General features: G+C 37.6%; 2 protein-coding genes across 2 annotated transcripts; both read right to left on the reverse strand.

The window, feature by feature from the left end:
• Window positions 1–326: 326 nt before the first annotated feature.
• On the reverse strand, window positions 327–5,016 carry LOC113665733 (microfibril-associated glycoprotein 4-like). The gene is made up of 6 exons (XM_089188530.1): window positions 4,916–5,016; window positions 4,486–4,575; window positions 3,742–3,998; window positions 3,402–3,519; window positions 2,794–3,177; window positions 327–2,361 (listed from the first exon to the last, which is right to left on the reverse strand). The coding sequence occupies exons 2-6, from the start codon at window positions 4,571–4,573 to the stop codon at window positions 2,096–2,098; spliced, it is 1,113 nt and encodes a 370-aa protein (XP_089044656.1). The 5' UTR covers window positions 4,574–4,575; window positions 4,916–5,016; the 3' UTR covers window positions 327–2,095.
• Window positions 5,017–5,745: 729 nt separating this feature from the next.
• Window positions 5,746–8,147, reverse strand: LOC149037461 (melanocyte-stimulating hormone receptor-like). The gene has a single exon (XM_089186462.1). It carries the CDS (start codon window positions 8,018–8,020, stop codon window positions 7,076–7,078), a length of 945 nt encoding a protein of 314 aa, XP_089042588.1. The 5' UTR covers window positions 8,021–8,147; the 3' UTR covers window positions 5,746–7,075.
• Window positions 8,148–10,856: the final 2,709 nt, after the last annotated feature.

Genomic DNA, 10,856 nt, shown 5'->3' on the forward strand with positions numbered 1-10,856 from the left:
TTGATTGTTAAACGAATTCTCCCTGTCATCAGCTTAGGAAATGTATAGAGGGCAGAATGGAGAATATGCATCCTGATGTTAGGGTGTAAATGGTGAAACGAAGACGAACCGTTTGAGCCTGTCACTAACAAATTTCTTTTTGTCACTAGATCCATGAGTCAGAGCGTGGATGGTGGAAAACTACTCCAGATTCTTCAGCACCTGGGGCGTGCACCTAAAGATATGGACGAACTCACGTCTAAATTAAAAATCTACACGAGTTGGACGCCATAGCCGCAGAACGAGCCAAAAGAACGGTGTCGGTTTTTTGATTTCGTTCCCCATCGTATTCAAATTGTGAAAAATTCAAAACTTTAATGTAATAAAGATTTTAATCAATTATAAGTAAACAAAGCTGTAAAGAGTCTTCTTGTAGCCTGCAAACCAATGATCACAAGTTATCTAAGAGGCCACTTTCGATATTAAAATTCTAACATGGCTCGAGGCTAGTGGGAATAAAACAAAAGAAATTTCACCTACTCATCCTATCAATATCAATAACAGTGCAAGGTATTTACTTTAACGAAAGCTAAGAAAATACAAATAAAAGCAAAACATGAAGCATTAGAATCATCGACATTACGTTACCGCATCCTATTGTACACTTGAAAACAAAACTTGAAACATTTGTTTTTCTGATAGCGTTCTTTAGGGTCAAAACATTCGGTAATTGTTTGGGGTTTCGTTATAGAAATCAAATGGAACTAGAACTGAATGAGCGACTGGGTTTACTCTTCTGAAAAAAATGAAGGCTCTCTGATCGCTTTGAGTTCCGTCAAGTAAAAATACGAGTCAAAAATTTAAAGAATCAAAACTTGTATAACCGAGATAGAAGGAGCATAGGAGTCCTAATGGCCATGATGATACGAGCCACTGCGATTCTAGGATAACTCTTGTAAATACCCAAGACCCAACTAAAATTTTTAGGGTCTTTTCAGCCGCTGTCCTCAGGCTATATAATGTCTCACCCATAAACCTTGAATTGAGTCCATTGGTTTCTTTTTCAGAGCTACTTGTGATTAACGGTCAATTTCCAACTATGATAAGGAGCTTTTCGTATGTACCGCTATATATATTAATTTATTATTACTATTATGATGATTATTATTACTGGTTAGCTGGCTGATTTTACAGAATCAACTATTTCCATTTTGAAAAACACGCACAAAGAAGCAAGAAAAATCCTGAACAACGTTTCGCTAAGCTCCAATTTAAGAGTGATTGGTTAATGCTGAATATACTTGATCGAGACACTCGTTTTTTTTCTGCTAATGTAGCGGCCGACACAAACGAAGCAAATTTCAACGACAACTATGAGTTTCGCTAGTGAAGACGCACTATGAAGCGAGGATATATTGTGCGGAAAAGATTTGAATCGTTTTATTAGCGTAGTCGAGGTATCCAAGTACTCATCGTAAACTGAAATATGAAATTATAAGGAAGAAGCTGAGCTAAATTCTAAGATACGGACCAACATTCCAATCATTCCGATATAAAGGAAAGATCTCAAAAGACTAGCTTAAACTCTGAAACAAACTCACAAAAGACTATCTTCAAGGATAAAGGAGAAGGGCTTGCAAACGAATTCTAACAAAACTAATAACCGAGTGGGAAAAACGAGCAGCTTCCTAACAAAGCATGAACAACGTAAGCCACGTGTTACAAGGTTGCAAAGAAACTGGTATAAAAAACTGGGCGAAATTACCGAAAGACTAGATGTTTAAACAAGTACGAAGAGAAGGAACATAAGCACTTACATAACAGTCCCGCTTGTAAAAATTTTGACCAAAACGAACTTCAAGATAAGGTGGGCAAAAGGGCGCCTTTCGTTAAACACGTCTTATCGTTAGTCCAACGCAAGATAACTAACTAAAATGCGGTTCTGGGTGGAACTTAAAGATCACGTCCCTAATGGGCAAACAGTAACGTCACTATTGCGGTTTAACACGTTTAACACGAAACAAACTTATAACAAATCAATGTCCGGTAGCAAAGGCGTGGCAGCCGTTACAGTTAAGTTGGCACTGTTTCATTGTTGTGCCATAATCATGACAGTTCAGAAACCCACTGGTCTAATTTTCATCTCGGTTTTCTTTAGGGAGTAATGATAACCTTTCCAGTCTTTCCAGTTCACTCCATCAGCATAGGAGGAGTGATTTCCATTAAGATACAAGCCATTGAGATTTGAGCGGTGACACCAACGGTACCACCAGGCTCCTTTGAACTTAATGGCGCAGTTGTGATCCACATGATCGTCATTCTCTTGATCTCTAGTGGTGAATGGCATACCGCGATGGAAAGCAAGAGAGTCACCAGAATTTCCTGACAAAATGAGCCGCACTATGAGTATTACGTTTGACCAACAATGAGCCGTTCATAAGACAGAACAAATCTTGAAATGTCAGATAAGTATACTTCAACAATAATGATATGGATTAAAAGCATTCTTAGTAATATCTATTATTCTTGTCGAAGATTCAAGGGATTAAAATGCTCAATATGATAATTACAATAAATATATTCGCCGAGACACTCCTCAGAGTTGGACTAGCTCGTCAGATTAACTGCGCATCATCCACCGGCGAATACCTATGCGCTGTCCAGGATTGCATATCGATGAGCTGAGGTTACTTTTTTGTCTTCCAAAGCTATTGATGTAAAAGAGTTTAAGCATATTTACGTCACTTAGTACTCTCCTCTCCCCCCTCCCGTTCTTAGCATGACTAGATAGAAGAGACGAAATGACAGTTCTACCTGAATAAGAACCAAGGATCAGCTTGTACTTGTCATTCTCACCCATAACACCAAACTTTTCATACTCAGCATAAGTATTTTTTCCTTCAAAGTCTCCCAAGTCTACACGCAGCACATTGTTAACGCCAGAGGTTAGGCGGTGAATCTTGTCCAATCCGAGCCAAAACTCACCACATAGGTCACCAAAGCCATGTTTGTAGTCGTTCCAGAGGCGGTAGAAATCAACCGAGCCGTCCAGTCTCCTCTGGAACACAGTCCATCCTCCACCCTCCGTTGTTTGGTCACAGAATACATCAAAGGCAAGTAAGTTATCAGGTTTTATGGTGTACATACCATCTCTTCTTTCCCCAGCTTTGTAAATTTCAGCACAATTTTTTTTCAGGCCTATGAATATATGAGAAAATTGTAGGATTCGATACCGCGCACACTAGATACTCGTCCAAGGAATAAAATTTCAATCAATTCTAAATACTCTACAATTATCAATTTACGAATGAGTTTAAATCTACTTCTGTTACCAGATTTTAAAAGCAGTCAGTAAATTACCCAAACTTCAGTGGTTCATTTAACCCAGGAGGATTAGTGAACAAAAACGCAGTTTATGCTACCTTGCAATTGGCAGTTTTCTCCACTAAATCCATGACGACAAACACAACGAAAACCTTTACTGGTGAATCCAGCTTGACAGGTGCCATTGTTCAAACATGGACTGCTATTGCAGGGATTCTGTTGGTAAAAATAAAGTAAACTTCGTGAAACTTTTCCTTACGTCAAGAATAAAATCATTTTAGCGCCAAGAAATGAACAACCTCCTCTGATCAATAACAAAATAAAGCTCTTGTAGCTTTCCCATTAGACAAGAATCAAGAATAAGATCACTTTGACCTGAGATGAAAATAAATCATGTGTCTGACTCCCCTCAGGTTGGCAAAAATGTGAAATTTATACCTCGATTGCAAGATATATGAAGCCTGGTTTATTCACAAGAAGAAATGGAGCATGGTTTTCCTCGGTGGCGTTGTTCAACTCGCATTTTTGGTCTCCTCCTTCTACAGGTCCAACATTAATGGACACACAATCAGGCTCCATATAACACATCACTCTGCAGCTTCCCTCATTGGGCACCTCTGCACTCCAGATCACACGATCCTTCATGGCCATGTTTTGTATTGGGTTCCTAAATATAATGTTTCGACAATCGTCACCTAGAGAAAGCAAAACGAATGGAATTACTCGTCCTGTTATCGCTTACTCGTACAAAATTTCTTATTGTCAATTGGTAAAGTAACACATTAAAGCACGCTATTTTGCCAACTTACCGCATGAAAACCTTTATAGGATATTTTCATCTTTTTATACTTCAATTCTAACAGGAGGTTTTAATGATTAAAACAGAGCTATGTAGATGAGCTAACCAGTGTAAAGGGTGTATGTTACGAAAAAAATATCTGAAAAATTAATAATTTTCATGGCGTTAATTACCACGAAATTAATTGAGGGCTTTTTTCAAATACGGTGAAGGAAAAGGAGATTTATAGATTGTAAAGGAGACATTTTGAGTTAGAAAAATAAGTATTTGCTTAAAGATTGTTTACATTGTTCGCCGGTGGCCTAGTTCTTCTAATAGATTCGAGGGAGCAGCGCCAGAAAAATGAAACTCAAGAAATTTAATAATAGTGTAGTTATACTCACCAGTGCAACAAAAACACGGTGGAAGGGTTATTCCAAGAAGAATATAGATATTGCCGATGATAGCTTCAAGGAAAGACTTGAACTGCATTGCTATGAATTAAAAATTATAACTCCAAGTTAAGAATCATGATCGTGAGCATTTAAAGTCGTCACAAATTATTAAACTTTCTGTTTCTTTATAAATTTAAATGCTCATAAAGGCTACGCAGTTGTTCATCATTTATTTCTTAGCTATTTCTGCTTTTACCATTTAATAAGCCATAATCTTTTCTAAAGCATCGGTACAGACGAAGACTGAACACATCACTCTAATGAACGGAGTTTACGGTTTTTAGCTTAAACTTGTTTGTCTTTTAACTTGCTGAAACAGATTCAAGTGCAATTTATTTGAGCTAAATATCCATAAGTAACTCACAAATATTTTTCTTACCATCTGACAGACAAAATGCTTGTCGTACTCGATACTGTGTTCGGATGTGTCAGGAGTGAAATATTTTTTGCTCCCCTCTAGAGAAGTGTTTAAGGTGCTGTAACTATGGTTACAAAACAGAACGGTTTAGTGCGTGGTTAACATAAACGCCTCAGGTCTTCTTCCTGTTCAGCTGTTCTACCTATTTTCAGTAATCGGATCATTGCTTTTCTGTTAACTCTGGGTGGTTGGTTTTCTCTAAGTAGCATTGGACAAGTATAATAGTCAATGAAATACCTCTATAAAAGACCAGGAGGATTTTTGAAAAAGTCAGCCAGTCTAACTCTTACACAAAGCTTGAAATTATGAAATATGGTCAGTAATTGTAGGAACCCAAACAAGCGAGACAGTCTCGAGCGAAATGTTATTCAAACCTATATCGTTGTAATCCACCCATTCATTTTCGCGTCGTTTTAATGGCTACTTTACATGACGTGGTGCAAAATCACCAGACGATTACCACGCTATAAACCCGGTCTGCTTTCGGATTATTTCCGACGAAAAGAAACAAGGCTAGTGGAAGAGAGCCAACTCAGTTATCTTACACGGAAGAAAAAAACTCTTTTTTTAAAGTGTAGTAAAATATTAAAAGGCTGGTCGCAACTACGCATCCGCATCAGACAAGCACTTGCTTTCTACGAGCGGTTTCGAATCATATGAAAATTAAGAGGGTACGTTATAAAATATTGAGAATCCGCGGACAGTCAAAGTTGAGTTATTATTTAAGAAGGCTCGAAGGATATTTTTCAAGAAGGGAGAAATAAGTGACTCATTGAAATCGTCGTGAAAGCTGTTGTTGATATTCTTTATTTCTATATGAAAGACAGCGAATCGAAGCGCTATAACCAATTATCCTGACTACGAAAATACAATTGCTCTGACGAAGGGCTAACGCTCGAAACGTCAGCCTTTCAATTCTTTACAGTGGTTAATTTACGTTTTCAACTCAGTTGTTAACTCTAAATTACCCTGTCATACTCTCCCACCGACGTAGCACCACTGTTTCTTTAGAAATTTACCCCCTTTATTATGATATGAGTTGGTTGGAATTCAGCGAAGACTGAGAACGAATTGCTTCGCCCAAAATTTTTAGTGAATTTTCTCTAATTATTCAGAGTAGCGACTGCTACTCAGTAACAATCACCAATATGTGGGCACCTGCCAACACTTAACAAATTAACAATAGTGTTAACTAATATGGTAAACATTTGAACATCGATTATATTGTCATTTGACAATACGATATTAAAACTCTTTTCAATCACTTTTTAAATGAAAACCTGAAGAGGGCCGATAATTAACTGTTCAGCTTCTCTCTCTGGAAATTGGCAAATTCTTGACTCGAAAAAAGCTCCACAAAACAATCGGAAAAAAAAATAAAGACAAGTCAAATTAAGGGAAGTTTTTCTGTCAGAATTCGAAGACTGAGAATCAATAGTACTTGGAAACATATGGTTCTTGCTGTTCATCCTTAAATGTCACAAAATAGAGGCTGGGTGTCTTACTAAATAAAAGTAAATAACACAACTTCGAGTTGTTTCATTGACAAAGTTCAATCAAGGCATGACTAGGTATGAATTCTTCGACAGGAAATTTGAGCTACTATTATTATTTTGCAACAAAACATAAAACTCCGTTCTGTTAGGCCAAACGTTTTTGACAGCTAGGGGTATACAATTAAATGCAATCTTTAATTTCAGGAAGAAACGATCGATCTCTGAGAGAATTCTCTCAGTAATGGCCTGAAATGGTTAATTCTATATCCTACGCTTGCATAGTTATAAAAGTATCTTTACAAATTGACAAGCATACATTATAGACTTTTTCAAACATCAAAACGAATTCGAGTCTCTAACAAGACTTATGAACGGTTCGTAAGGTAAAATGGCGTCAAAGCCAATTATAAGCATGATAGCAAGAAACGTATTTTCCTTTTTTTTTAATCCGAGACTAGTCTGACCGTGGGCTGTGGATAAATTGTTACTGTAGAAATAAAGAATATAGACAACAGCTCATGCAACGTTTCTAGTTCTTCCTGTTCGATAACATATCCGTAATAATAACTGTGACTTTTTGAGTCAGCTTTAAGAGTATTCAATCAAATTTTAGCTCAAGAGAGATCTAACTCCATGGACAACAAAGTTCTTGTCTGATTGTCTGCTTCACTGCTTGTCTCACCTCACTAATCTTCCAGCAGTAAAGAAACGGATTTAATGTTGAGTTGAAGTAAATTAAGATAATTGCTATTTCCCACAAGACGACCAAGTGTGATGAATATGTTTTGCTACGGGTGATCACAATTTCCACCAAACAATATGGCAAATAACAAACAACTATTGCTAACTGCACCCACAGTGCACCGTTCACTGCCTTTCTGTATCTCGCCATGTTAAGTGCATTTGGTAGCCGCGGATGTTGTTGAACAGGATCGTGTATTTTAGCCTGATGTTGACTGAGTGTGTGGAAAATCTTGCTGTACGAGGCAACCGAGATAACAAGGCATGAAGGTATTATTATACGGCCATACCATAATGTTATATGGTAGTTTAAAATGAAGCACAAAGCAGCGACGAAAGATACAACCCAAAAGGTAACTACAGTAATATATGTGCGCTTCAAAGTAACAATTTGTTTGTATCTTAGCCCCAACAACAGGGCGAGAAGTCTGTCCACACTTATGGCCGTTATCGTCAACAAAGACACCAAACACAAGGCATAGCCTGTGATGTGGCCTGCGTCATATGCGAATAGACAAAGACTCCACAGTTCACCATCCACGTACATCCAGAGAGTAGCGTGAGGAAGTTGCGTAACAAGACAACTCGTCAGGTCAGTTGTCGCCAAACAACGATACAAGAGTTTGGATGGCGGATGGAGTGAAGATTCCTTGTGAAGGGCAACCAGGATGAGAGAATTCCCAACAAATGCCGTGATGGCGAGGAGAATGTTAACTGCTGCGAAAGGAAGTGTTTCTTGCTTTAACCCACCCACCAGCGAGGGGGAACATAGCCGTTCCCCGAATGTTTTCGTTTGTATTCCACCTGACGTAAAATTTGTTTTCGACATAACTCTGTATTCGTTTCCTTTTTTCTTATAGGTTATCTGTGATCGCAGCGAGAAATATTTCGTCTAAACAGCACACGCCAGCCACGATCGCTGAAACCTTACTCACCTCAGTTATAATCACATGAGGACTTCCTCACCAACGTTTTCTCATTTAAAACGCGTCAGAAAATTGCTTATAGAGTTAAAAGGAAGGAAGCGGAATAAATGAGGTGCCTCCGGTATGAATTGATAATAAAAGGCAAATATGGAGACATCTGTACTATAAAATTTTTTCGGTGCGAAAAAAATTCCTCTTTACTTGGATGAATTTTCATTGATAGAGTGCTAATTGAGTGTCCAAATCATCTGTGTGAAGTTGAGACTTGAGTCATCATGGCAAACTGAAAATAAAAAGTTTAAGCTGGCCACTTTACTTGGTTGAGGAATAAGTTGAATAAGTCACAATCTCTAAATGCTCATTAACAATTGGTTCATACGTCAGCGTGCGTTCATTGAGATATGAAGCACGCGGGAAGTTTGGAGAGCAAGAAAGATGTGCAAGAGTTCTAGCTTCTTGCTTCTTTCTGTGCTTCATATCTCGATGAACGCACAGCTGACGTATGAACTAATTGTTTTAGAACATTTTCAACCCGATGGAAATTTTTTTCTCGAGGGATTTGTTTGCTGACGTCATGAGCGTGCACAATAGGAATATGAAGCACGCTCGCGCAATTGAATTTGATTAGACAAATTTACTTGCTATGTTGTAAAAATTATTGAAATTGAGAATTGGGTACACATGAAAACTTCTCATAAAATAACTATGTTTCATGGGAAAGGAAATTAAAGACGAAAAGATACAAATAATCTAAAAAAAATTATGTAAAATAAAGGATCGCTTTATATCCAGTTTGTAGCTGGTTTGTCTTTAAATTGTCCTTAAGTTTTATTGATTCTTTGTCTTTCGCTTCCGAACAATTAACTGTCCCTAACTTTAACTCCTTGTTTTGTAAAGCTTTTTTTTTAATTCAAAATTGACAATAAACTAAGAGAATATTTTCTCCTAATTGTCGAACCTTGACAAAACGACGGCAAATTTAAGTGTATTGACCATTTCAGCATTTAAAAAAAGTGACAATTATAGCCAATGTCTTTGTGTTTGCCGAGGGACTTAACCTTAAATGCTAATTTGAAGTAAAATCAATTTTCATCTACTGGAGTAAACAGCTGTTTGCGATCAGTATGTTCAATGACTAATTTTAAATGAGTGAAGGCTACTGAGTAAAGTCTTTATCTGATCATTATTTAGGAAGTAAGGTTTCGGTGATAGTCAATGGATTTGTACTGTGTAGACGAAATACAGTGGAACCCAGTTAATACGGACACCAAGGGGACACGCCATAGTGTCTGTATTATCTGGGTGTCCGTATTAAGTGGGCTCTCAGGGACGCATGTTTTATCGATATAAAGACCAAAGCAGACAGTTTTACGAGAAAACGTCGTATAATTTCTTAACTGTAAAAGTAAAAAGTTCAGTCTCGGAGTAAAATCTTTTAAGTGCCGCTCTCGCTAAGAGCGGTCCTCTCGACTTCCCGTCGGAAGAAAAAATTCTCTTTTATTTTTTGCCCATGAAAAGTGTTTAGGACACATGTTTCAAAAATAGTTTAGTTGTTCTCCAATTCTCTTTTTTTGCGTCGCCACGAGTCAAAAATGATTTTTGGCCAGACCACCCCTGTGGACAGCGATCGAAAGTGTAAATTTCAAATATTTTGTCCAGCGCGCAGCGAATGCAACAATGTAGCTCACGGAATTCTATCTTGCTACAAGTTACAAGATATATTCAGTTAGTTCACAGATAAAATATGGAAACTTCAGCTAAAATGTTTTTCATACCAGCGTGATCAGAGGAAACCCTTATCTTCGACCTTAACTTGCATATCAAAAATTCACTACTTTGTACGAAAGAATTCTCATAATGCAGGCGTTAATCGGGCTGAAAAAACATATCAGTACATAGTTTCTACACCAATGAGGTCATGGATTGCCTCAAACCCGCGGGTATACCTCTAGCTTCCATCCACCAACTTCTTAAAAACAACGCAAATCCATGTGTTTGCTCTATTGCGCTGGTGCCAAAGATCACTTGCATGATTCTTAAAATTGACAAAGATCACCTTTTGACCGTTCAAACTTCGTTCGTTTATCTTCTACGTTGAGGATTTTAGGTTTCCACAGCAACTGAATGGAGATTAGATATCGAGTTGTCCTAAAAGTAGGCAAAGGTGATCGGAAGGCGCCTTCTTGATAATTTACGTTGAAATATCAGGTCATGAACTACGCGCAGTGTGGAGAAGATCAAACTTAAAGAATAAAATTTGGTACTCTGGTCAGTCATAACAGGCATATCGCGTTGCTTAAAAGGACACAAAAACAAGTTAAAATAGGTTACAGTGTTTATATCTACAAAACAACACGCATACACTCTGAAACAATTCTTGCAGTTTCTCCCAAGATTTAGCATGCGGAACCCGATGAACTAACCCTTCTTTCTGCAAATTTGTTTCCGTCATTAATGATGTTACGCTCTTATGGACCACAACGGTTTTGAGCGATAATCTCAACATTTCCCTGCGACCATCAAAATCCACTGGACAAAACCAGCTTAATATATTGCGTGACGTGATTGTGCAAACTTTTCTCTTTGTCATACGACCTGTTTCACAGGTTCTACAAGTTGGAACCAAAATTAGTTAATGTAACGAATTAGAATCAAAAGTTATTAAAATGGCTGAAGAATTTTACATTTTTATGAGAATTTTATCTTTTAAATGTTTGCTTGATTCATGGAAAGCAAAGA

The sequence above is a fragment of the Pocillopora damicornis genome, chromosome 11, assembly GCF_964200805.1.
Source record: "Pocillopora damicornis chromosome 11, jaPocDami1.2, whole genome shotgun sequence".
NCBI lineage: Eukaryota > Metazoa > Cnidaria > Anthozoa > Scleractinia > Pocilloporidae > Pocillopora > Pocillopora damicornis.